The sequence below is a fragment of the Acanthaster planci genome, linkage group LG12, assembly GCF_054643075.1.
Source record: "Acanthaster planci isolate LZ-2023a linkage group LG12, COTS_SCS, whole genome shotgun sequence".
Taxonomy (NCBI): Eukaryota; Metazoa; Echinodermata; class Asteroidea; order Valvatida; family Acanthasteridae; genus Acanthaster; species Acanthaster planci.
In genome coordinates this window covers 6,099,495-6,126,975 of record NC_141788.1, presented here as the reverse complement: position 1 = coordinate 6,126,975, position 27,481 = coordinate 6,099,495, and the positions used below count along the sequence as shown (strand labels likewise).

The 27,481-nt window shown below is 43.6% G+C and overlaps 1 protein-coding gene across 13 annotated transcripts in view; it reads right to left on the bottom strand.

Annotated features, from left to right (window-relative positions):
- LOC110984372 (KICSTOR complex protein SZT2-like) overlaps positions 1-27,481 on the bottom strand; it is a 51,111-nt gene that overhangs the window by 2,945 nt on the left and 20,685 nt on the right. The window contains exons 30-64 of one of the 13 annotated variants that reach the window (XM_087143746.1): positions 27,003-27,279; positions 26,196-26,265; positions 25,678-25,866; positions 24,208-25,336; positions 23,659-23,803; positions 22,952-23,042; positions 22,402-22,531; positions 21,719-21,871; positions 21,236-21,335; positions 20,913-21,010; positions 20,599-20,672; positions 19,572-19,838; positions 18,809-19,079; positions 18,079-18,258; positions 17,453-17,659; positions 16,530-16,648; positions 15,431-15,505; positions 13,551-13,622; positions 11,975-12,043; positions 10,256-10,411; positions 9,090-9,270; positions 8,476-8,645; positions 7,701-7,890; positions 7,343-7,512; positions 6,483-6,647; positions 5,611-5,878; positions 5,288-5,367; positions 4,508-4,779; positions 4,273-4,411; positions 3,809-3,883; positions 2,954-3,167; positions 2,287-2,493; positions 1,466-1,756; positions 552-757; positions 21-89 (exon numbers count right to left, since the gene is read on the bottom strand). In XM_087143746.1, the coding sequence (XP_086999872.1) occupies positions 21-89; positions 552-757; positions 1,466-1,756; positions 2,287-2,493; positions 2,954-3,167; positions 3,809-3,883; positions 4,273-4,411; positions 4,508-4,779; positions 5,288-5,367; positions 5,611-5,878; positions 6,483-6,647; positions 7,343-7,512; positions 7,701-7,890; positions 8,476-8,645; positions 9,090-9,270; positions 10,256-10,411; positions 11,975-12,043; positions 13,551-13,622; positions 15,431-15,505; positions 16,530-16,648; positions 17,453-17,659; positions 18,079-18,258; positions 18,809-19,079; positions 19,572-19,838; positions 20,599-20,672; positions 20,913-21,010; positions 21,236-21,335; positions 21,719-21,871; positions 22,402-22,531; positions 22,952-23,042; positions 23,659-23,803; positions 24,208-25,336; positions 25,678-25,866; positions 26,196-26,265; positions 27,003-27,279 (6,569 nt within the window). The remainder of the gene's footprint in view (positions 1-20; positions 90-551; positions 758-1,465; positions 1,757-2,286; positions 2,494-2,953; positions 3,168-3,808; positions 3,884-4,272; positions 4,412-4,507; positions 4,780-5,287; positions 5,368-5,610; positions 5,879-6,482; positions 6,648-7,342; positions 7,513-7,700; positions 7,891-8,475; positions 8,646-9,089; positions 9,271-10,255; positions 10,412-11,974; positions 12,044-13,550; positions 13,623-15,430; positions 15,506-16,529; positions 16,649-17,452; positions 17,660-18,078; positions 18,259-18,808; positions 19,080-19,571; positions 19,839-20,598; positions 20,673-20,912; positions 21,011-21,235; positions 21,336-21,718; positions 21,872-22,401; positions 22,532-22,951; positions 23,043-23,658; positions 23,804-24,207; positions 25,337-25,677; positions 25,867-26,195; positions 26,266-27,002; positions 27,280-27,481) is intronic. The other 12 variants (XM_087143747.1, XM_087143748.1, XM_087143749.1 and 9 more) reach the window with 12 other exon arrangements.

The following is a 27,481-nucleotide window of genomic DNA, read 5'->3' as shown; positions in this document are numbered from 1 at the left end:
TTCGGCACAAAGCAATCAACCTTTTGAGAGTGGTAGAACAAATCGTCGGGCACACCAACAGGCTTTACCCTACGGGAAAAGGGAGCATCCTGTTTGGGGAAAATGATCACTGTTAAGAGACAGACACTAGATCCTACAATTCAATTCCATTTTATCATTTTTTTTAAAATTCAAATCAGCAACTCCTTTCTGCATCTGTTGTCTGTTGAGAAATGTAACTGTTTACATTTTTAAGGCTGAGCATTTTGTAGTCAAAAGAATGCGAAGAAGACGAGGAGTGGATCACAACATGTTGACAGGCATTTCTTTGAAAAAGACAAACTTGGCTTATGGCTCTGTTCTGTGTCTTTGAGCAAGATGCTGTACCAACATCTCACCTGATGGTCTGTCGTAGCGAGATTTTCGAGATTTTTAGAAATTTAAATTCAATGTACCAAGACCATACTGATGGACATTACAAAGGGACAAAGACCAGTCCTCAGTGAGTGCGCATCATGTAGGCCTGGCAGACAGTGAAACCCTGGACAGGATGACTTCTCCTTCAAACTTACGTCCCTCTGCTCCTCTCCCTCTTTCTTCTTGGTCTTCCTCCCACTGGTGGAGGCAGTAGCTCCGCCCTCTTCGATGGTCTCGCCCTGCAGGAGTTGGCTCCACAGCGTGTCTCGTCGGCAGTTGTTGGCGGCCTGCCGCACTGTGTGGATGATTCTCTCCTTGGCTCGCTGTACCTCTTCCTTCAAGATCATGTAACTGTGTGTGTCTATGTACAAACAATTCCAAAACAGAAACAATAGATTTAATTTATAATCCTTTACAATTGCAAAACCAAAACCCAATAAGCAGAATAGCTAGTTCAGTGTTCAAAGACAACAGCACTTGCAGCAGCCATTTTAAGCAAACCAATTACTTTAAACCATAATCCACCCTTCTAAGTACAAATTTTCCAAAAGTGGAACACATTTTTTCCAAATGTGAGTGGGTCTTGACAGTGTTGAATATTAAGTAATTCCATCGTAATTTTGACTTTCTTTCTGTAGCAATAATCCAATAGTCTAATTTCTTAGGCTTAAATTCTGAGAGGCCGCAAACTCCAGCATAGGGGTGCATTTGGCCCACTGGCTAGGGCTTGTGACTCATGACTACAGTGTCTGGGGTCTGAGTTCACCTGCCCGCCCTATATTATACCCTTGGGCAAGCTTGTCCCTACTTGCTTCTCTCCACTCAGGAGTATACATCGGTACCAGCATTAGCTGGGGAGCAGCCTTTTATGGACTGACATCTGAGCCGGGGGGGGGTTGTAATAGTCTTGGTTGTTTCATGGTAAGGAAACCAGAGGTTAACACCAGCCCAATGAGCTAAATGGCTTGGAACAGATGTGCTTACAAACTTTGACAAGATTACGTTCCCAATCAAAGAAAAAAAAACCACTTCACATCTCCAACCCTCCCCCAATAAGATGGAGACGTACTCTCGCAAGGTGGGTTGTCTAGCTCTGTCAGGCTGTATCGTGACGACTTCCTCGCCCAGCCTTGATGGATGGGGTACAGCTCTCGCTTGCTGGTCACGATCACGTAGAAGCAGAGGTTCAGCAGGTTGGGGCTGGCGTCTGCTGCGGGGGCCACCTCATGGGTCATCATGCCGGTGCCCGCGGGGTCAGGGGTCGTCGGGGTGGGCGAGTTGGGCCGGGTCTGGCTCTGGTACTCGCTCTTGTTCCAGCAGATGACCAGACTGCAGTCAAATTCATCCACTGCACGATTCCCTGATGGATGGCATAAACAGTTAACCCCATCACCGAGTTGAATGCCCTATTGAACAGAGTTTACTGACAGAAGAGGGGTTCGAACCTAAGACTTCCACAATACCATGCATGCAATGCCTGGTAAACAAGTGTGTGGTTCACACTACCAAAAAGTTTTGCATCAATCTGGTAGAATCAAGTACACCAAGTAATCTTGCAATCACATTACAGAAGAAGAGACAAAAGTGTAATGCTCAGTTGTGGCTGTTTCAAAAGTAAGACTGCCACGTTGGTTACCTCCTTCAGTGTCAAACATTACCCTTTCAAATTACAAAAAGTCATATATCAGACCAAATAAGTATTTCATGAAGTGGTTACAGTTTTCAGAAAAACAAGGAGGTGAATTCCTTTTTAATCAAATCCTTTAACAACGGAATTGCAGATTCTAAACTCCCGAACGACTGACCACCGAACAATTGACCACTGCATTGTGGTTGAGGTTAGCCTTTCCACAAGACGTTCCGCTCGTTTCACATGACAGAAGGAGTCACCTTTGTTGTCTTTTAAGACCCTGAACTGGTGGCTGACGATGGCGTACTCCTCTTCCTCGCTCTCGGCAGTACCTTCCTGGGGGTTTGGACACAGGGCTATCGGTGGCTTGGCCATGCTGAGTCGCTTCATGTTGGTAGGATGGTGTTCCATCAGGTATTGGTACAGCAGAGGGGCAGGGGTGTTGTGGCTCAAGAATCCTTGCCGTTCTGGCGAGGAATACAACATTGTAAAAAAAAAATCATCATTTCATAGGGCCTATTCTGTGGGGGATGGGTTTTTTTTTTAAATTGGGAAAAGCCTTTGAAAAGTGAAATTCTTTGAAAGCAAATTCAGATTTTATTTTAAACTGGATGGAGATGAATTGCTGATATTTCAACTGAGAAAGGCTTCTCACATTGCAAAGGGGATTTCCAACACAGCCATGTAGGCAGGTTGCAAAACAGTCATGGTCATAATGGACAGGTGACAATGGACACCTGACCAAAATGGACATCTGGCCACTCTATGCAGGTGGCCTCTATGTACCACTCGCAATTAACAGCCAGGTAGCTTTCAAATGGCACACACAATATACAAGCAGCAGGCAGATCACTACAGTAATATATAGTAAGTCAAAATGCGAAAACAATGAGCAGAGAATGACTTGTCATGTTCGGAATGCACTACCCTCGTGAACGTGGTTACGACAGAACTTGGGCCTGGGCGTGTAGAACTTGACAAAGTCTGCCAGGAAGCTGGTGACGTGGTAGCGGGACTTGAACCCCATCTGGGGCCGATGGAAGTAGGCCTGGACGGTGCGCAGGTGGAAATCATGGGCGAAGGAGTGGATATGGATCAGGTCCTTGTACTGGTCGCAGTCATCCGTAAATAACTTGGCAAGCTGACGATTACCAAAAAAAGGCATCAGTTTTACTCATGGACTGATTGGGTTTCTAACCATACCATCATAAGCACAGGCTGTTACAAGGTAAGAGAGAAGTTAAGAGAACTGAGATCAGAAACGAAATTTCATTACATGCTGAGAGAAAAACAAATGGCAAAAACTCAATGTTCATTCATATATGTGTGTCAGACCCGTTAACAAGTTTTATGTGTTGATTATCAACCAAACTAGTAGTCGGGAACTCTCAAAGCAAAGATATTCATTCAGACACAATCCACTGCCCTCAAAGCCAGTCAATATTTGTATATTTCACCCACTGACGAGATAAACTATTATCATCCTTTAACTGTAAGGCCTGAAACTCTAGGAGTAGCAATAAGAAATCAGCCTGCTACCAAGTAAAGCACAGATACTCATTTAGACATGATCTATTGCCCTCACAACCAGTCAATATTTGTATATTACACCCACTGACAAGATCAACCACTATCATCCTTTCACGACAAGGCCTGAAAATCTAGGACCTGCAATGACATATCAGCCTGCTATCTAGCAAAGCACAGATACTCATTCCGGTGTGATCTATTGCCCTCACAGTCAGTCAATATTTGTATATTAGACCCACTAATAGGACCCACCTGTTGATTAATGTCCTCCCCAGCTGGTACTCGAGAACTCTCAAAGGCAAAGATCTTCACACAGAAGTAAGCATGCTAACAACAGAACACAGGTCATAATCATTGGAAATAGTTTCACTCTGGGAAACTATCACATCAAAGCACAAGTACCAAAAACGGGGAAATATCTTTCAACAAGCTCAGTAAGAGCTGTAAGTAGGTGTGCTCAAAAGTCTGTGCTTTTAAACAAACATTTTACGCTGTTAATAATAAACAAGAATTGAAATCAAGTAAACATCGTAAGAAATCTGCAAATCCAACGTTTTTTTTTTGGAAGGCTCCATGTACTGTTACACAGCATATAACAATAACATAGAAGTGATTGCGCATATTGAAACACATATTTTTTAGGTGCGGGACACAGAAATTTGGGTTGAAATTAAATTCTGCTCTGAGCAGGTATTGCGACAAGGACATGTCCCTACCTGGAATGAAAGCTCTATGAGAATGATGCCACCGGCGGAGGTCACCTGCAGATGCTGTGATGCAGACGCTGTGGTGGAGGACTTCCTGTGGACAGGACTCTGGCTCCGTATGGGCTCCTTATGCCGGACTGTTTTGATCCTACAGAAGAAAAAAATATACAAAATATATAAATACTCTAAAAAATATGTCAGACCCCAGGGAATGGTAGTTGGCGAAGATAAAGAATGCACTTACATCTGTCTGGGCGACGACACTTTGGTCTCCACTGGTGTCAAGCCCAACTTCTGTAGACACTGCACGTACTGCTGCAGGAAGGAGGACCGGAGGTCCATATGCCAGGCCTCCTCGGCCGCAGTTCCACCCACGGGGGGCGAAGGGGCAGACTGGCCGGCGTCATCTGAACCGACGCCCATGACCAGGTGGCGCCAGAGCGTACTGAAGAGCAGGGGGGTGGCACAGTAGTGAACGATACGGGAGGACAGCTTCAAAAGGTCTAGGGTCTCCCTCTGCCGAACACCAAAGTTGAAAAGACTTGAACTGTATGAGTGAATCTGTGACAATTTGGACCTGCTCTATCAAAATGAGGACTATGCCTTGTGCCCTGTTTTGAATAAACACCTTCACTCACCACGCAAGACTGAGTCGGCTTTTAAGTCTGAAAGGCTCATTTTGTTTTGACATACACTACTGATTCACATGCACTAATGAGTATGTGATGTGTTTATGTTTTTTAAAGACCAAATCTGTTAACTGTTAACAGTTCAAATTCTTTTTTCTTGATTTTACTTAAAAGTATTATCCGCACAGCAGACAAGGCATTGGGTTTCCCTTTGTTACTTTCACATCACATCCTCCCATAATGTTAGCCCACACAATACCCAAGAGGACCTTTTCTGACAACAGCTAAAAGCCTGAAGACAAGAACATATCTTCTTGTTTCCCTCTCCTCAAAATAAACGGTTTTGCATGTCAGTGCGCCAGCAACTGAAGGAAGGAGCATGACTTTTGACTTACAGCGACTGGTTGGGTCGTCTGGGTGCCTCTCTTCTGCCAAGTCAAGTACAGGTTCTCTAGTTTCTTCAGCATCTCGGTTTCTGTAAAGGGCGGAGCATCAACAAAACAAGATGTTGGAATTGTAGGAATTTCATAGAGCCACTTAGAGGAAAACGTAAAAAAAAAGTTATGCGCTAAGTTAGAAATTGGTAAGTACCAGTCACAAGATGGGTACAAGGCATGATATTTAAGGTGGCAACCTATATTTGATGAGTAAATCTTGTCTTTGCTTAGCAAATTGCTGTGCTCAGCCAACTCCTTGAAACTGGTCCCCCAGATCTCACCTTTCTTAGCGACGACACAGCCTTCCAACATATGCGCTCCTTGCCTAACCACAGGGTCCTTGGCCACCCCGTAGTTGCTCCGGTGGAGGGGACGCCTGACTTTGGCGTTGCGAAGGGTCTCGTCGAAGGGCGGCAGGCTGCGGTGGAGACGGCGGGCCGACTTGGGGGCGGTGACTGGCATTCGTGATAAGAACTCCCTCTGGGGTGGGACGGTGTACTTGACCAGTGACTCGATCTCCTCCAGGGAACGACAGAATGGATTCCCTTTCTATTTCAAAGACAAGGGGAAACACAAAAACAGGAAGTCTATTTTTTTAAGTCAAGCATCTTTCCACAACAAGGCATCTAACTCTGCCAAATCTCTGGTCCATTTTCAAGAATCTAGTGAGTAGAAATTACATATGCTGTTTAACAGATTTACATGCTACGCAAAGAGCCGAGAACCAGTCATGAACCATTATCACTGCATGATATTTTAGCTCGAAACCTAGTTTTGCTAAGCTTATAATTCCTACATCTAATATGTTTCTCTGTTCAGAAACACCAAATTTGTCCCTGGACATTCCATTGAGACGTATACGAAAAATCAGCAGTTCAAGTTGGCACAATGGTACCAACCTGTTTCTCCCTTCCAAGCATCTGTGGGTTCAAAACTTACCTAGGGCTTAGTGAGGTTTGTTTCAAACCATTTGAAACTTTGACATATTTTCAAGTATTTGAAATTGTACTTTCAAGTCACACAATCTTCTTCCAACAAAATCTTTGCTGACCCAGTGCTGACGTGTCACATTGTTGCTCCCGAGATTTACATGGATCACAGCCGAAAATTGTAACAAATTAAAACTCCTGAAATGCTTGAAGGTTAAACTTACCAACTTGTTCTTGCCAAAGTAGGTGTGATTGAAGAGCCCCATCTTCTGACTGACGAGACAGTCCAGAAGATGGGAGCGCGAGTTATGCCACATGACCAGGCGGTGAAGCATGGTTTTTAGGCTGTCCGTCAGCTCACTGGACCAGTTGTAAACAAACAGCGTAATCTAGGAAAATGAAAATGAAAACACAACAGCACATCAAAGGTTTTGTAGGTATAGATTGACCTTACGGCAATTGATACTTAGAGATGAGCTGGAAATCAATGTTTACACACCTCAAGCCAATCAAGAGAAGGACAAGAAATTGACTACACTGGAGCTAGAACCCGAGACCCCTAGATAATCATTTAAGTGTGTAACCACTAAATAAAATGACTTGGGAAGTGATGATTACAAGCTGGACAGTGTAATTATGTGATGGAGATAAAGTTTGGAGGACTTGGTTTAAACAGACGCAGCAAAGTATAAAAATCACCAGCAGTGACCTGGCCCATCAGTAAACTAGAAGTCTAGTGGTCTGAAGTTAAAATCTACATCCACGCAAACCAGAATCGAAAAATGGCCCTCAACCCAACTTCTTGCATTACTGCAGAGACAGTTTTGTACCAGTCCCACTGGTGGTTGGCAATACGTTGAACGGTCAATTGGTCACAGTTGTTAACCACATCCAGCCGACCAAGAACCACGTAGAGGCCCTGAAACTCATCTCCTTGATTTGATGGGGTTCAACTCCACACGAAGTCAAACCTGAACGGTTGCACTATACCTTGTACCCTTTGGCGTCAAGAACTAGCCTGTGCTATCTAGCGACGGGGGTTCAAATCTACATCAACTTAATAAAAAGCCTTATCAGTCTTTACCTTCTTGTCGATGACTTGCATCAGGAGGAGACGCTGTCTGGGCACCAGGTGGAGGCCCTGAGATCGTCCCATCAGACTGGTCAGGGGGTTCAAATCCCTCTCACTCAACTTCTCTGAGGAACTGTAGCTGTTCAGATCCAGGGGCTTGAAACGCTGGTAGCTCTTATGTGCTGCCAAAATAAATAAAATGGAAACTTGTAATGACTGTTAGTATCAGCTGATTGTGTTTTCTTCATGCATGGCATAAGATGTTATGCTTGTGAAAAGGATGAACAATTAGAAAGGTTAAAAAACTGTTGAAACACATTTTTTTCAGACTCTTTCGAGTGCTGGAAATTTGAACACATTGAATATTTACAAGATGGGTTGACCAACGAGGGCACGTCCACCAGATCTTCTGGGGAAGGGTTATCCAAGCTGTAACGCCACTGACGGATGTTCCGACCGATCAGCACATAATTCTCCGATTTCCCTGGCAACAGTTTTTTGAAGCTGGCTTTAGCCAACGGGGTCTGGTCTTTGGTCAATTTTTCCTGGGACTTGCTCTCCTGACAAAGCAATCAACAGAGAATAAACAAGATGCTTTTAAGATGGCAATAAAATGACATAAATAAAAGCATTCAATGTTGAATTTGTACCAGACACAGACATTTATACAAGTTCAAAATTGCCTCACAAAGCACTTGTACGAACTGGAGTTTCAATACACAGGATTTTGATTATCAATGAGAATGTAGCTACTGATACAAAGATCAGTTTGCATAATAATCCTTATATTTCAGTTTATTTCTCTGAATTGAAAAAGGCAGCATAGAATAAAATCTTAACCGAGCCACATAACTGATCAGGCCCCCGTTTATCTCAAGTTTCCTTGGAAACAACTGAGAATATTTCTGTCTCCCCCTCCCCATGTGATGCCAGTCCATTGCAGGTTGCTCCCCAGCTAATGCTGGTACCCATGTATACCCCTGGGTTGTGAGAGGAGAACAAGTTGAAGTGGCTTGCGGCCTGCAGCTGGATTCAAACCCCTGACTTTCTGTTTGGACATTACAGACCTTACAGAACCACTAGACCACACTTTCCTTACTTAAAAACCAACTGACTTCAAATTTTCTGTTTAAGAAAAAGCCAACCTTTGGGTCTGCGGTAGCCCACAGCTGGTAATGGGTTCCATCGTCTCTGTACACCTTGGTTGTCAGGTCAGCGCATATGGATGGCAGCTTAGTTAGAAGCTCGTTGACGACTGGTCCCAGAGAAAATCGGCTGGAGAGTTCCTCCGTGACTTTGTGAATGGTAGGGACATCTGAATTGATGTACAAAGAGCAAGGGAGTTCAGTAAGTCTCTTTAAAACTTGGTGCTGGGAAAAGGACTGTAGATAATTTCATTCCTTAGAAACAACACAGACAACATGACCTGGAGGAAGGTTATTTTTCAAAATGTGGGTTTTTTTTTTCTCATTTGAAATTTGTGGACATTGACAATGTTAGAGAGTCATTTCTGGATGAATTTCTGGGCAATGGTGCTGGTGTGTATTCTTTTCTCCAGTGTGAACTATTTCCCATTATGTGGGAACAAACTCAAGTTCTCCATACTTGCCACTTTTGTAGTGACCCACGCCTGGGCTGTCTTAAGTTTCAAGCAGGGTAAAATCTTGACAACGTCAAAGCTTTCCAATGTTACATACAGGGAGAAGATGAAGCAAAATACAAATATAAAAAGTCATGTAATGGAGGAACGACGACCTACCGAGGCTGTGTTCGTAGTCCATCCATGTGAATCCCACGTCCCTGAAGAATGTGTGCAGCATGCCTACTTTCCCCTCCTCCGCGTCGCGCTGGCGCTGTCTCAGGGCTTCGTCTTGACGCCGCTCCAACTCCTGGGCCTGCCAACCCGGCATATCCCTGGTCATATGTCCACTCTCCTTGGTCTGATGAAGTACATCAAAAAATTTAGAGAGCTTCTGCAGGAAAGAATCTTGTTACAGTAACAATAAATTAACATTGTGCAAAAATACCGCAAAACTTTGTATCACACTCTTTTGAGGCACCAAGGTAGCAAACTTTATAAAGTCAAAATCTAATCCTTATAAAAAAAAACCTCAGTGTCCTTTTCACTTTGAGCCTTTCTTTTGCCATTTCTGACGGACATACAGCTAGGGTCAGAGATACCAACCATGAAAGTCCAAGCTGTGGAAGTTTCTGTATTTGTACAGACTTTTTTGATTGCCCACAAGGGTTTGAAAAAAAGGAGGAAATTAACAGACCTAAGAAAAGAAAACGCTGCATGCACACCAATGCAAATGTACACATTCATGAATTAACAAGTGATATCAACCTAGGCCGTGGTGCAAGTCTTATAAGCTACATGAGCACAGCACGACAACAGAATGATTGTATATTTTCAGTGGTCAATTCTCAGTGTGCTAGCCGCTGTGCGGAAAAACCCCTTACAGGCACAGGTGAGAGAGGCTAGTGGGGACCATGTCAGCAGGGCGCCAGGCACAGCACGTCCGATCCTGCCCCATGTACACCAGCCTAGGTCCCCACAAAAGGGATACTGATTATTATATTCCGATTCACGCTCGAAGCAGATACCTATCATGCTGACTTAGAGTACAGCAACCAGACAAGGAGCAAATCTTGGCCGTTTTCCAATACTCAACTTCGGCTCTGTCTCAGGCTTCAACTGTTTTTTACTAGCTAACTTTGAAGCTGTAAGCGCAGTAATCAGTCTAATAGTGCCACAGAACATCAAATAAGATGCAAGAAAGCCAAAAATTACAGTAATCCAATGGAATTTAAACACTTCAGGCCCACAATCTGGGATTGGTTTTGGGAACGAAGCCTGAGACGGAGACAAAGTTGAGTATTGGAAAACAATTTTTGCTGGAGGAAAAATAAGAACCTACAAACCTTGGGACTTGGGTCCTTGGCCTTGATCTTGACCGGCGTTGAGGGCTGGGATCCCGAGGAGCAGCTCTTCTCCTCCTTCTGCTCCAGGCTGCGCTGCTTCTTGACACGAGACATGCCGTCGCTGTTAGTAATGCTGGATGACACTGACTGAGATCGCTGTAACACGGAGAGAGTTGCACCAAACAGGTACAAATACATGTATCTGTAACTCAGACAAGTTTGGAAACTAATTTTTTTCCTTGATATCACATAAATTTAAATAAAATTATTGACTTTCTTAAACAGGTATCTAGAGCCATGAAAAATGAAAAGTTTTTACATCAAATACTGCTGTGTTTACTAGGCTAAAGTGAAAATCAAATCATGTTTTCCATGTTTTTTTTACCTGGTGGCTTTTTCAGCGAGTCAGTGTTCCTAAACATATTAATACATGTAGTCATTTCTGCAGGGCTGCGTTCGAGTCAAAAGTCTAATCATGAGACTCTAACAACAACAAAAATACTGGGAAAACCGGCTGCATTTCTCCGACCAGTTGTACCCTTACTCCAGCTGCAAGTCCCCTGACATTAAAAAGAGTTTTTCAAAATTCAGAATTTGCAATGGGCCACAAGCGCAACAAAGAGGGCGCTCTTTCTCAGCAACGAAGACTCTTTTAGTCAGAACAGAACTTTGCTGGTTTACGAACGACTAGGAAATGCATGCGTCATGGTTGCATCCCTACCAACAAAATGAACACTCCCAACCAATGTGGCTCTTTTCAACTGATGAGGGGGTGCTTCTGCTCGAGGCGGATAGGGCATAGGTTTAATGCCAGACTAGAATGTATTCTTCCAGTTTTGGCACTCAAAATGACCTTCCGTGTATTTTCACTACAACTGCCACAGTCTTGCAAGCACACTGCATTTTAGCGTTACATGCACTGCTTCCAAGGCGGTAAAATCCAAGTAAGTCACAGCACAGTTATAAAATCGAGTCTTAACCTGTTAAACGGAAAAATGTAATTAGTTATGTACACATCTGTCTAATTAGAGGGTAACAAAAGATGAAAGGAAAGTGAAAACTAAAGGATGTCAGTACTGTCTGAATGCTATATTACGGTACAACTGCACACATTATCTCATAATGAATGTAATGTTAAAAAGCAAGCACCATGGTGATATTGGTGTGAGGATGGAACAGCCATGGTACATTCACATTAGAACAACTTAGAACTTGTTGTCTGGTGATAGTTCTGGGGTTGTGGTACCACAGCATGCATCCGCTGCTTAAACTAAAACAAAGAAACAAATTTATTTAATTCATTATGCAGAAACTTGGATGCAGAGATAAAGTGCATAGGACGCTCCCTGATGGCTGAATACATGCAGATGTTCAACAACTCTTAGTTCAAATGGAAGACCCCATGACTGCCACCTGTACGTTCAGACATATTGTGAGATACATCGGTTGCACCAGTAAAAAGACAAGAATGTCTTCTTTGACTTTCATCTTTGACGACTGAATAAGAATTTTTTTTCCAGGGTGGTGAAAATGGCACTTCATTCTCTGGCCAATCAACACTCAAGGATTTTTTGGCTACCAAAAGCTACCAAAAACTGAAATGGCAACAACGACGAGGGAAAAATGACCAAAATGATCAAATGAATTGTTTGCATTTGCAGCATGCACTTTGGCGAGATAATCATCCACGATGCATTGCAAATTGAGGTCAAAGGTTACCTGGTGCGAGGACCAGAAGGAGAAGAAACTGGTAAAGGGACTTTCCGGTGCAGGGCCCGGTGAAACCCTCTGGGAAGGAGGTTTAAATTAAACACACAAAAGTTACTACAGCGGTACCATTTAAACCTCCACCGACCAAGAATACAGATGTAGGCACAAGAAGGAAGTTACCAGCGAAGGTTGAATTTTGTCATGCAGTGCCCGAGCATTTTCTTTGGCATGCTTACATGATGGAAATGAAAACAAAAATCCTGTGTTGAGCCATGAACTCTCAAAAACTGTGTTTTAGTAAGTGGGAGAGGAAGGTAATATCTCCGGCCGAAAATTCCTTTAGTGAAATCTCTCTTAGACTTATTGCCTGTGGTAGTGCTAACAGTAAGAAATCACTGACAAGGGCTAAGGTCAATGGGAACTGACCTTTAGCAACGCGTTGCTTTTTTTAACAAATATACAGGTAAGACTGGTGCCCGGCTGTCCAATATCAATGGCGCGTGGCTTCAAGAAATTCACCACATTTCACTGCCATGTCACTGCACCACATGTTGGCTACAACCGAGTGATGATGTCATAGAGTTAACAGGGTGGTTTATAATTAGGTCAGGAAACAAAGGCATGTCATCCCAAGTGTAAAATTAAAAAAAAAAACTGAAAAAGTGTCCATGGAGTATGCAATAAAAGTGCAAGGATGAGTGAGTAATAGGGGAAAGGAACCGCAACCAGTATTGTTAGCAAGGCATCCTGGGTACAAGGTACTGCATTGTGGGTAAGCCTGTGCATTGTGGGTAGTACCTGAAGCCATCTCTTGAAAGCAGGTGGTGAAAAGGAGTCTGACAGCTAAAAAGAAGGCAACAGAATCAGCTCTGGAGTTAATGCACAGTGTGGGGCAACAGAAAAAATGTAAACATGCATTTGAAATTAACAGCCTAGATTTCACACGCAAATCTACGTCACTGCAGCTAACAAGCATTCAAATCTAAAAAATGGAAGTTTATCATTATTTTTAAAAAAGCAAATGCAAGGACTTTAAAAAAAGAGGGAAAGGGTATAGAAAAGCCACACATCAAAGTAAAAAAAGTTCAACAGTTTTTCTGAACAAATTATAATTGGTACTTCTGAACCTGTGGAATTTCTAGAAGCAGAAAAAAGAAAAAACCTCAGGATGGGAAGTTTATTTGAGCTTCTGGACGTTGATTCTGCTGGGAACCTGAAATGATCCACAAAGTCAATAATTTTGAACTTCTATTCTGCAAGTGTGTGCTGAGAAATGCCAAAGAGCACTCTAGGCCGAATTTAAGCAAAAATTAGCAGGGAACCAGCGACTGGCATATTGTACACAGATGGCAATTGGCTGGTAATCTGCTTTGGCTGGGTAATATTTTTGGGGTGTACAAAACTTCTGCGTTGCATAAAATTGGTCCTGATTTGTGCCAGAAAGGGTCACAATGTTTCACTTCTGAGTAGGTGCCCAGCTGGTAGCCAAGTATCTCTGACTGAAGAGGAGTGGGGAAATTCATGGTCGGATGACACAAAACACGCAAGCAAAACCAGACGGGCGCGGCAGCTGGCATTTCTTTACCTTTCCCTGTGACCTTTGGCTTTGAGCAGAGGCTGAATGCACTGGCGGGATATTGGCAGACTTTGGGTGTTGCTAGGCGTAAAAACAAAAATAGGCACAGGATTGATCATAAGCAAAATAAAAACAAGAAAAAAGACAAAAAGAGAGAAAACAAGTCAGCGATGAAGGAAGTGAATCTTGCACAGATAATGTGGAAACTAGTCCTTTTCTTTCAAGCAGATAGCAGTAATGGGTGTAGTTAATTAATTGGACAGGATTGAACATGGCAGTGATGGTGCCATTTGTCTGTTCTGCAGCATTTGAATGAATTTGTGCCTGACACCACCTACAAAAGGAAACCTTCATGTATGTACAAACAAAGAAACAACATTCAAATAAGTATATGGTGCACATTTGCGCATTAGTATCAATGGCAACAAAAGACTTAGCAATAACAATCTTGGGTGCTGTGGCAACAGGCATAGTATTGGATGCAAAGGACACATTTATGCATTGGGAAAATCAGAGCCAAGCCTTCATCCTTATGAATCAGATGAACATAAATTTAGTTCCAAAGGCAAGAAAGCGTAGAGAAATGGACATGTTTTAAAGCACGCCAAGGGGCACCACTGTGCATTAAATTATAGAGAAAGGAAAATGCAAGAGGCAAAATAAAAACTTCCAAGAGCAAAGGCAGGAGTTTCCTATCTGCAAGAGCAGGGCAATTCGATGCAAAAGTGGTACATTGGTCACACGGTTAAGCTGCTACCAACCCTAATACATCACTCGCTATTCACAAACAGACAGAAGTTTTGCAAAAACATGAAAGAGGAATTAAAGACAACTGTACTGCTTTTTTCCACTGTCGTGTTTCTTTTTGTTTAGGTAGCACCTACGGTAATAACCTGACCAAGTTTCCCCTTTTGCATGGAATCGCCTAAACAGTTTGCAAAATTGAGACCAACAGCTGTACAATGCATTAAAAAAAGGTTATTTAGGTTGACAATGTGACATTTCATTTCTGCACTAGTCTGTAAGGGTATGCTTCCAAGTATTTCAGAACATTTCTGAGTCTCAGAAAGTTCAATTTTATGCAGAAACCAGAGTTGCAAATTTATTTTTTGGAGGGGTACTCATGCCATTGGGGACATCACGCAAGCCCTATGCAATTAAAGTCTTGGTGTCCAGGTGCTAGAGTTCTGATCTCATCAAAATTCAGAGGTGACCCACAGGGTTGAGGCAGCAAATATGTTTGTTGCTAATACTTGTTTTTTGGCAGTTAATACCTTGGGTTCAATAACCGCATACATTTTGACCTCACAATGTATGGGCAACATGAGATCATTCTGCCCCCCCAAAAAAGATTGAGAGTAAACTGGTTTACGAGATGATTACAGAAAGAAGACGATTTTGGTAAGAATCATGCATTCTTTGAACTTTAGAGATTTATTGCAAGTGTATCTTTGGCGGGCGAGGTGGGGGGAATCCAGGGAAACAAATCTTGCTGTTGAACTATATAAAGCAGCTGTTAGCAATTACGTGTCATGTACAGGGTAAATTATTAGCAGTACTACCGATGGAGTGACCTTGTTGCATAGTTGGCCAGTCCATCTAAGTTATCTCTGCCCACTTTCACCTTCCACCCCTTTGCCCTTTTTTTTCTGGGAACCTGCTTAAATTGGACATAATCGCTTCATTTTGTAGCAATCAGAAACCAACTCTTTGCAAGCAAGTGAAAAATGGTTTGTCTGAGCTCTTAAAGTCCTTGAACTATTAAAATCTTTGAACTATTAAAGTCTTTCAAATTTTGGTGGATTTTTAGTGGCAGTCATAAGGTAAAGGTGGGCAGAGGACTAGCATGCACTCGCTCGCATGTGATGGAGGAAGGTCTAGCATCAAACCTTTTGCATTCGCCTCATGAATTGTCTTATATCGCTGGCAAAGTACATGGGAGTTTCCCCCATGGACAACGAGCGCTGTGGGGTGGAGGAACGAAGCAAGTTATCACTAACCACAACATGCTGTTTGACACTACAGGGTTAAAGACTGATTGGAGGAAATTCAATGGGCAAAATGTCCAACGCCTCTCAGCACTTCAGATATAAGTTCAAAGTAACACTTTTTATGCAAATGAATGCAAATTATGCAAATTAGCCATCAAACAGGCTCAAGTGACCAAATAAATTTTGTACCTTGTAAACGTCCCCGTTTATAAGCCATTGCTAGCAGTGAATTGCATTGTTTAAAGCCCTTTTGTGTTTTATAAAAAAAACATAAATATGGAAAATCATTTTGGACATGCACAATGAAAAACCAGAAGCGTGATTGTTTTTTCTTTGTGGCAGCCATTTTATGTTTGCTTTTTTTGCACTGCTTTTTGGGACTTTGGATAAGAAATGTGAAATCAACAAGGCACAATGTCTTTATGCTGCTTAAACACAATCACAATAGACACGTATATGACACGTAACGTGGAGGCAATAAAATTTCAAATTCCTTTTAAATGCCGATGAAAGAAAAAATACACACAGTTTGTTAACATCACTCGAGATAAATTGAGCAAAGCACTTTCGTAAATCACAAAATACTTCATGAAAATACAGGGACCCCCCCTAGACTCAAGAAATAAGAACAGATTGAATGTCTTTTAGGCTATTGCTAATTGGTCTTGTTTCCAAATTGGCCAAAGTTCCCTCTTTGTTACCAACAAAAACTATGCTGGAGATCAAAACCCACCATGGATCAGTTACACAAATGCCACCATTCCAACTCCGGCACATTTCCAGAATGTTGATGGTAAACGCCATATCAATGACAGACTTCCAGAGTTGTGGCTACATCCGCAGTCAACATGCACCCCAACATATTTACGACGGGTGAAAACCGGCAACTCGGTCCAGACTCTGTACAAATCCCAAGGGACAGTGATAGGATGTTCAGCGCACGCTGCTTTTTCCGATGTTCTCATACTGAAGCATAATTGAAGAATGAGAAAATTACCTTGACGCTGACCGGTGATGACCTCTCGACGTCCTTCACTTTGTCCTCACTGCAATCCTTGAACAGCTGTCTGACTCCCTTGGAGGGGGTAACGTCAGGCTGGGCACCGCCCGCCTCTGCTAAGTGAGTTGAACGAGAATCATCTTTGAATCAGTCTTTGGAAGCGAGTTTTCATTTTGTACATCATGAACCTATTTGACAGTGTTGTACTTTATAGCGTTTAATGAGCCATCACAAATCCCACGAAACTATCAACAGACAAACACAAGACCTCAAGTAGGAATATAAATCAAAAGCTATTTAAATGAGCTGAAGTAACAACTTTCCTCCGTCGCTGTGTCCCTGATTACTTGTGCCTAGCCTTGTGTGTGGATTTATGCCAGTCTAAAAAACCACTGGTAAAGCACATCTTGTTGCATTTTGAGGCAGAAGACAGGCACTGAAATGCAAGAAATTACAGGCACTGAAACGCAAGAAATTTCAGCCACCCTAGCTGAAGAGTATAACAATACCGACACCTCGAGCATTCTCCCAACTGTACCTTAAATTCTTTGAAGGGTATTGAAACAATGAAACAAACGCACACACAAAATTAATAAATCAAATTCTGCATTTCCACTTTGATGATAAGGGAATATAACTTGATCTCTTTACAAGAGACAACTGATTGAGGAATGCCAATGGAAAATGTGAAAGAAGTAAAATATTCCCCGATGCACACAATTCACTTTTGAATTTCTGCTAGCATACATAAGAAATTTTTACAAGGAGGGATCCAAGCAAATGTTGCATTCCTGAAGAACTCAGCTACTTGCTTACAAGATAAGTGAACCTAATACTTTCTAAAAGAGAATAAAATTGCATGGGAAAATCGGAGTGAGTTCACAGAACTAAAGAGATCAACTCAACACAAAGAGACTTACTTTCTCCGACCTTGGCAGGGGATGAGAACGGCGTCAGACTGAGCTGTCGGAGCTGAGGCAGGGTACCCATGGGGGCCGTCAGGACGCAATACTCCATGACCACGTCGCACAGGCTGTGCTGCACTGCCCTCTTGAGGCGATTGGTGAGATGGGGCAGGTCAATGTTCCCCCTCTGCCAGATGGCAAACTGGATGAGGGCCGTGGGCCCTATGAAAAAAATTGTGAACAAGACATACCTGAGTCAGAAGCGAGTTTCAAACCAGTAATCGGGGACCAAGCTCTTGAGCAAGGTATTTTACCTGATTTCTTTCTTCAGAGTGGCCAACCTATGTATCTATGAAGGCGGGGTCTACTGTTTGGTTGATAACAGCTACATTCTTGCTTCTACCATGAAAAAGGTTCAATAGAGGGTTTGCATGGCTGCCATCTTGCAGGCCAGTCCTTTTTGTTCCACAGTGTATGCACAAAGGAGGTCCACCTGTGGAACAAAACAAGTGCCCTGCAAGATGGCTTCCATGCAAAGCCTCTATAGGGCTCTCTGGAGACAATTGTAAGTCCACCAGCTTGGAGCACAATGATAACAAAAGCCCTCAGCTTTATCGTAAACAACTTAAAGTGTGAAGTACCTGGTTTCCGTTGTGACTCTGGGCCCATGTAATACCTCTCTGTCCGTGTCCAGGAGACAAAATCCAACGTGTCCTGGAGCTCCATGTGAGCTACAGGGGATGGCCGAGGGCAGCTGTGAAGAGAAACAGGGTTGCCTCGACCATCCACAAGCCCCATGGATATACAGGCGATGCCAATGCCTAGAGCAACGACAAGGAAATGACGATGGTAGTAGGGAGAGATTTTAGCTTCTGCGTGCACAAATTTAATTTGAGTTTGTAGTAAATTCAGACACAAACTTTCAAAACTAGGTTTTAAACAAATCTGTTGGGTACTGTTGGGTGCATTTGCAACAAAACTGTCTTTCTATTGTAAAAGACAAGAAAGTGTTGCCATATTACTCGGTCTTTTCTTAGAAATCAACTAACAAAATATAGTAAAGGATTTCAAAAAATGTCATCATAACAGAAGATTTGATCACAAGTTGAGGGCAAGTTTTATTCACAATCCCCCTTTCATTGACAGAGGTACATCCTGCCTAATCACACAGGCACCAAATAAGACCTATTACACCGCACAAAACGGTGCTTTAACAAACAAAAATTGCCCAAGGCACACATGCATTGTGTGAGCATACGTGACCCACTATGCAAAAAAGGCCCCTTATAGACATAAGTCCAAGGGCCATTTTTGCAGAGCCAGTCATAATTACTGTTCCCTATGGTCCCTAACTGAAGCCGCCTCTCTGACCTGTTCGTCCCGCCCTCTCCGGCCTGTTATACAGATAGGCCTCGTTCTCTGGCAGCTCAATCCCCTTCTCTCTCTCCCCACCACCACCGCTGCTGCTGACATAGTCCTGGAAGTGATCCTCCGCCCTGGGGCTGCTGTACTTGGGCAAGTGAAGGAACTGCCGCAGGTTCTGGCCCAGGAAGAAGGCCAGGGAGAAGAGGTGGGGCCGGGCCGTCTGAGGGATGGTGAAGTGGAGGGTTTCGGTGGGGGGTTTGGTGAGGGGCTGGACAAACTAGAGAGGGGAAGAGAGGATGAACAGACAGTGGGATTACTCCAGCAAGGCACGAACAGAAGTTGATTTTCCAAGAGCAAGAGAAATACCGTCTTCTCTAATTATGATCTGCTTTGTGAAAATGATATTCCAAATTGACTTCCGTGAGTACATAACTGAACTAAATGGGAGTCTCTGTGGTTGAGAGTTTCTAACTGAGCCTTTTACAAAGTTGAAGAGATTTTGATAGTACAGAAACAACAAATACAAAATGTGCATAGTTTTATCCAAGTTGCTTATTAAATAATGTTCTGATATTCATGTTGCGATCCTTAAACTGACACTGAAGAGAGTTTTACTGAAGTATACAACTAATTTTACAACTGGGTTTTATAACATCTGGATGCAAAAATGACATTAAATCTCCTTTTGAGTACATCAAAAGGTGCAGAACAAGAACGATGACCATGTGCAATCAATCAGCTCTCAGGGAACAAGCACTGTATCGAGTACCTGGATGTCATGCGGCGTTAGTTTACACATCGGGTTCCTGTCTAGCATGACCGATATCACGTCCAGCGTGGCCTCCGCCAGTCGGTTCCTCAGCAACTCCACCAAGTCCTCCCGGATCTCCGGCCCCGGGGGGTCCACCCCATGAACGTCCAGTCGGATGGTGTGCTCCGTCCGGCCCGGGCCCGTGGCTCGGGACAGGGTAGACATGCTGTCTAGTCCAGAGTCCGTGGTACTGACTTTGCGCGAATCGGACATGTGGCTTTGGGTCTGTGCAAAACAATATTGAAAACCACAGTAATGTCCACCCTTCTTCCCTGGGTCCATTTCAACCTCAGTCTCAACGGATAAAAATTATGGTGATCGCATTCCTCTATTTTGATTTGTCACTGCAGTACGAAGCAAAGCGTTCCCATCATTAACCTGATGATTTCAATTTTCAATTTGTATTATATATAAAGCATTAACAATGCAAATCTAACAGTTCCACTTTTGCTTACTGCCATTTTTGTTAAGAAGAGGTAGAGAGTTGCCTTTGTGTAAAGAAATCATTACATCTTCTATTCAGTTTGGGTTTTCCAGCTCTAAGCTCCGTCTATGTGTAAGGCATCATCTTTCGCATTGAGACAGCTTGAAGGCATTCCATATTCAAACTAAAAAACGTCCAGCTTCTGGCAAAAATATTTTCAGCAGATAAAACCCATTTCAATGGGCTAAAAAATCCAGGGGTGTAAGAAATTGGGCAACAGTGGAAATAAAGCTTTAGAAAGTCCCCACAGATTCCTCGTATTGCTTTAGTCTAATTTATTTCAGATCATGTGAAACAGTAACCCCTCATTGTTCAGTGACGACAAATAATTTTGTGGGATAGAGCCACGGGTGCCTTTCCTTGAGCAGTTAACCCCAGAACTTTGCTCAACAAATGCACAAACACAGACGGAAACAAGCCAAGAAGAGAACAGGCCTACATAAATCACATGGTGCTTTCACCGGTAACCTGGTTCTGTTCATCTAGAGAAGTTTTACTTACAGAAGACAACTCCTCCTCAAAGACTGACCCCATCCCCAGCGTGTTCAAAGATTGCACTGACGTGGCACGACTCACTATGGAGAAGAAAACATTACAGTTGCAACAATCATCAAAGTTACGTTACTCCTGACACTGTGGACTAGTAACTTAACACAACAAATAAACTAAATCTCACACCCTGGAGTTGCTGCCAGTTGCTTGAAGTGAAACTGTTCAAATCCATTAGATTTTCTTTTTCAACTGGATTTTACATGTAGGCCTACATCACATGATATTCACTTCCATTCCAAAAGCCACTTCGACGGTTAACTTACCAGGTTGGGAGCCTGGCTCGTAATGGTGCCCTGTGTCGGCGGCTGAGTTAACCCTTGAAATGTTGGTTGAGTAGCTGACTATTGTGCTGTCGAACAGTCTGCCATGTGAAGGGGACAACATGTGAATAACTGAAAAAATTTACAGTTAGTGAGATGGTAGAGAAAACCAACAGTGATCATAGACTGTTGTAAGAATGTACAATCACAGAACCGTAGTGGCACATGGAGTCCCATCTTAAAGGATGCGTTCCCCCCCCCAAAAAAAACATTGTACAAAATTAGAGATCTAACAATGACTTCCCAGACATAAGAGCAACAATTACCTGAGATAGAACACGCCTCCTGATGTCTCTCTGAATACAAACATATTGCGGCGGTTGGAGACGGCAAAGGCGCTCAGTGCTGAGATTAGAGCTTGCATGCCTGACAATTACAAACCAAGGACCTGACTTAGGTGGAAGTTTACACGATTCCTACACAAAGTAAGTCATTTGGCACCACTTCAACATTTTCACCTGCGAAATGTCCATGTCTATTGGGATGCCAGACTGAGTGATACACTAGAGCTCAGTTTGCTCTCCACGATGCTGCAACAAAAAATGGCCTCCAGACTCACTGTCAACCCTGTCATGACCAAAGGGATTTAATTAACAACATCTGCCACAGGGATTTTTTTTTACCAATTCGAGACGAGAAGCTGTGACACTACAAGTCTCCTTACTTCTCTTTTTTCACCATCTACTCCCATCAGAACGGGTTTGTATTTTGCACCCGGGTGACAAATGCCATGTCAAACTCTGACATACCCGGTGAGGAACTCCCTCCCCTGTGTCCCGTGTACAGCCTGGCATGGATGCTGAGGTGAGTGTTCCACATCAGGTCGCAGGCAAAGTGGCCAGGGTTGAATTCCATGGCGGCGACCAGGTAGTCCTTCTGAGCTTGGTCAATGTCATCCTCATCTACACACAATGAATGAAGATAAATCGGTCTTCCCCATGTTGCTAAGTCATCAGGGAGGGTGGGGGGACAGAAACGTCAATTCAACATCTGTCACAGTTCTGTTGCAACTTAAAACGATCTGATTTTAAAATTCTGAAACCTAAAAGGCAAACAATCTTGCTTTTTAAAATGATGTTCTTGTTCCATTAAATCTGGAAAGAAACAGAGGAACGTTTCAAACCTACTTAAAATTCTCCAAAAAAAGTCTGTACGTGTGCCGTCATACAGCTCCACCACAGTCACTTTCACAAGCCACAAGTTTTATTCAAAACCAGTAATAAAAAGTACTGAAGTGATTTGTCTATGGAAGAGCGCTCTCGGAACAAAGAGGAACTCAATGCCTTTTCAATGCCTTGACCTGAGAATACAACAAGTCATGACGGCATGTGTAGCTTTTTACTGATTATTGGAACTGTTTATGAGAAATGTGACCACACAGAAATGTGGTCCTGAATTTTACCACTTTCCCCCTACCCCCGAAGCATCTTACCATCATCCAGTGAAGGCTTGCCAATCCTGAAGTGGATGGGATCTTCACTCTGCCAGGCGTCCTCGTCACTCTCCCCAAAGAGGATGGACTTGCAGGAGTGGGTCTTGTAGAGGTCTTGAAGCAGTAATCGCTGGGAGGGGGGCCAACACAAGCACGGAGAGACGTCAATGCCAAATTCATTGACAGCAAATTCAAGTATTTCCGTGAAGGCCACAAGCTTGGACAAGTACCAACACAACGCCCCCTTTAATCCAATCTGCAGAGGTTACAGCCCATTCGCTTCTATTCTACACGGGGGTTGGTTGCCTAAAGAGCTTTGGTTTCTGAACAGTCAAGACGGTTACTAGCAAAAGAAATGGCTTGGGAGTACATGTGAGTGTTCACATCCTAACGCCTTCATGTAATCAAGCAAGGCCAGCTATTTGAACAGGTAATGCAAGATTTCACAGCATGATGTGACATGCCACTCTCTGTTTTAGATGATGCGCATGTGAGAACTCAACAGGATAAGGAAGACGACAAACTATAATGAAACTTCACAGGACTTTACCTGGTTTACTGTTCTACAAGTGTTCCTGATGGTATCCGTGACTTGCCCATATAACTGCTCACCGACACCATTGTTGAAATCATCGTGATCTCTGTATGCCAAAAAGTGCAGAAAAAAATCCCCCAAAGATGTAATCATAATGCTGAAACTGTACGACTAGAAATATACGATACAAATTTAGGACAGCTGCACAACCAGGATTCCAAGAGTTCCAACAGTGTCCAAGCATACAGGTGGAATAAACCACTTCTTTTCTGAAAAGTGTTTCGAAATAAATAATCCAGAAGTAATTTGATTATTTCACAAATTTCTGTGGCAATCATAAAAGTGGAAATTAAAATTGAAGAAATATTACAACTGAATTGCCTAAAATCTTTCTTGTGTATACAACATCAATTGTAACTGGTTCTTGAAAGACAGTTGAAGAGTAGAGGAGATCTGGCTTTACACTGGTTTCGAGAACTCCGAGGTTAAACAAAGTCAAATCCAAGTCGCCAGCCAATTATTCCCAAGTCAAGTCAAAACCAATTTTTATCCACACGGAGGTCAAACCTGTTGCCAAAAAAATCTGCAACTGCCGTCTGGCTCAGCAACTGCAGAAAACAACACTGGAGCACTTTCATTTGATATTAAGAATGACACGGCAGTCTTCTAATCAGTTGGGGGGATGCACACCATAGATGTTATCGCAGTACGTCTGTTAATACCTGGAATGGTAGAATATCTCAACGCGGTCCGTGTGGATGCGCAGGATGAGCCAGAAGTCGGGCATGAGCTGCCTTCGTCTGGACCACTCCGACGAAAGCTCTTGGGCATCGTCCAGCTCCAAGTCACTAGAGCCTCCCTCATATCCTAGACACGCACAGCGATGACAGATTCCAATTAGAATGGAAAAGGTTCATGAGTTCTGAAAGTTTGAAATTTTCAAATCAGTTGAACTTTCAGAGGTAAGTCTGGGTACGAGCTGTCAGGTTTCTGTCGGTGATCAAGTCTAGAGTTATGAACATGTAGGTCTTAATCAAGACGGGGACCAAGAGCTCAGAGTCATTAAATGCAACATGGAAAAGGCATATTTGAGCTTTGTAACAGGACAAACATTACACGCTAAAGTTTACAGATTTTTTGGCACATTAAATTGGGTGGAGGGGAAAAATATGAAAAAAGTTCCCAAATTTCTGTATTTGGGGATAAGTGACCAACTAGTGCAAGTTACTGGTTGTGTATGGAATGAGAAATGTGAAAGTCATTTCCTGTACCTTCTTCATCGTTGTCATTCAAGCTTCCTGTGTAGCTGATCTGAGAACTAGGCGGACCGCTGGAAGCAGCCGACATCAGCATGAGCGGCTTCCTCCCGACCAGAGGCACGACGTCTGACTCTGAGCTCTGACTGGAGGTTCTCTGTGGGGGATTTGGCATGGCCGAGTCTTGCTGAAGTGTTGCGGAGGGCGGGTGATCGCCGGTCCCGGCCGAGTCTGAGCCAGTGAGAGGTCTGTCCCGTTCCTCTGGAGCTGAGAGGCTGGCGTCATCTTCACCGAGCAACATACCCGAGTCCAACTTGTGGGTCAGGGTCACGGTGCTGGTACTGGAAGTTGAGCTGTGGCTGCGGCTATCCCTGTGATCACCCACTGTCAGGTGTTCCCTGTTGGCCCCAGTCACGTCAGTGTCTGAGTAGCTCATTTCTGCCAGCTGAAGGGGCTCGGACTGTGAGCCACCCACCTGTGACAGGACAATGAAACTTGTCGAGTTGCGCCGCAGGCTACTGCCATCCTCTCCCTCCTCCACCTCCCCACTGGCCTGTATCTTTGCTCCTCCGGGTTCCTCAGATGGATCAGGCTGGCTGGCTGACTCCACCTCAACTCTACTATCATGGAGCAGGTCTTCACTTTGAGTGACAGCAACAGCACTCTGATGACCGAGGACATCACCATCGTGCTCGTCTGCCAACACCTGGATGGAACTGTCACTGCTCCCGGAAGCGTTATCCTCGCCATCCCTCATCCTGTCCTCGTCTCTCGCTGCTTCCTTCAATTTCTCTGCTTCTGCTCCTCTATCAGCTGTTTCAATGGAATTTCTGACACCATCCTTCTGACCCTCAACACCAGTTCCCTCAAAAGGCTCACTGATGGCTTTGCAAGGCGAGGGTGGTGTGCAAATTATCGTTGTGGTTTGGAAGTTGCGGCCTACGGTTCTCTGTTCGCCAGCGGTGGGCGTGGGGGTTTCTCCACCCACCAGGCGATGAGGCTCTTGCTCCCCGAGATTCTCCAAGGCGCTCTGAATGGCTTGGTTGCGCATAGTGTTGTCAATGTGGGTCTGGTCGTACATGAGATGGTAGTAATGGCCAACCTTACACAACTCACAACCAGGGATGTCCGTCCGCTCAAGCTCCTGTGACCCCAAAACGAAAATAATTAAACACACAAAAACACATCTGCATAATTCCTAAATAATCACTCTTGAAACAGCAAAAATGCTGTGTTCTAATTTAAACAACACTGAAGCATTTTGCACCAAAACTTTTCAGCCTTACGCCTTATGTCATGAACTGATACTAAGGAACCACTGCAGAATGAAAGAACTTTGGCTGACCAATCAATGCACAGCACAAAATGTAATTAATCAACTGCCAGATTTATTGTACTCAGTTCAGAGATAATTTTTTTTTAAACAGCGACAAAAAGACCATCCACATTTACGAAAATGGGATGCACCTGACACCTCCGGCTTACCTCTGTGAACTGGGCAAGGCTCTGCTCTGGTCCGAAGACAAACTGGAGAGGGATCTCGGCTGCCTTGCATGACGGCTTGGACGGGTAGGAAACCCTGACGTGCTGCGCCACCATGTCCAAGGTTTCCACGGTAACCGGAAAGATGTGGTGCTTGGCGGAAGCAATCTCGTCCTCCAGCAGCCACTTGATCTGCATCAAACACACAAGGGTCAGAGGTGGGATCAGTTTATTGAGCTGAAGTGCACCCCCACTGATGAAAGAAAGACACAGAGTACTAAGTTTTCTAGCACGCACTCGGCGTGCATGCAAAGATCACACATTTTAGACTAAAATCGTTGCACGTTCTCAGCGTGCTCCGCGTCAAACATGCATAAACTTGTGCACCTACGCAGTGCATGAGCACTGCCACGCCCTCTTTTGTTCCTGCTCGGAGCGGATAGCATTTAAAGAACTGTTGTGGTGTGATACACATTGCCCTGGTGTAAGAAGTCAAACATCAATAAGTGCTAATTATTCACCTCTTCTTTTGTTTTTTTGATCGCCATGATCTGGGGCTCTGGCAGACTGCCAAGTCCTTCTGAGTCCAGCCTGTTTCACAAAATAAACAAGTGAACAACAGAAATAAAACAACCACTTAAAAATACACACCAGCAGATGTTTCAGATGATCAAATAAGCCGTTTAAACCAATCAAAGACAAGTCAGGAAAATGACTTTAGGGGGTTTGATAAAGGAAAAAGCTTTGCAAACTAAACTTATCTTGTCCCAATGAATCTGTTACCAAATCAACTTCTTGAGCTTTTACTTCTTTTTTCTGTTATTTTCAAGAACATCGCTTTAAATGTTTTTCAGATTGGCACTGAGAAGGTATTTGAATCACTGGGGTACAAATGAAATCCTCGAAAATTATAGCTCGTAAGGGCAAAATTAAAAAATACAAGATTTCTGCCCCCCAAAACCCTGAAACATTTCAATTTCCTATTTTCCTCATGTCTTGCTTAAAAAGTGCTGTAGTTGAATCCACCACAAATCTGCACAAATCCAGCACAAGCTGTCTAGTTTCAAATCAAGTCATAGGCTTTCAAGCAGTCAACAAAAGCATCCCTTTTGTCCTTGGTCATGCCCTGTTACTTGTGACTGGTCCTGTGGCAGGACTTTGGATTTCTTTGTGACTGGACTTGAGACAGGCTCGACAATAACACTAGTCAAAGACAGTGGACACTTGGACAGCGGCAAGCTGCAAACAGCAAAGACCAGAGAAGATTCAGTGTTGGCACTGCTGCTGGCACCCAAAAATTGAGGGTCTGTTTTCTTGCAAGTACTCACCCGTGGCTGTCCACTTCTTCATCAAATTCGGACAGCTCGCGACCCCGGCCCAGGGAGAGGAGAGACGGGCTGTTGCATTGGGGTTGTGGGGACTGGGGCGGCGTTGATTCCGTTGTGGACACCTCCCGACGCCGGTCAGCAAAGACCTCGTCGGTGTCTGCCTGGGCTTCGTCTAGCTCCGACGGCAAGGTCAGGCAGATGAGGTCTAGGGTAACCGACAGGTCGGCCGGGTCAATCTCTTCCTCCGGGGGGCTTTCCAGGCAGTCGATGAGATGCCCTGCCAAGGTGAATCCGATTTATTTCACAAACGCATCATGCAGATTGGAGGTTTTTATTAAAAGTTTGTTGCAATTTAATTATATGTTTCAGTCTCGGTGAAATCTGTAGATGGAATTTAGTTCTTTTTCACAATTTCACTCAGTCCATCCAAGAGAAGTATGAATGAAACAATAAGCCACAACAACAGGTGAAATGTGAAA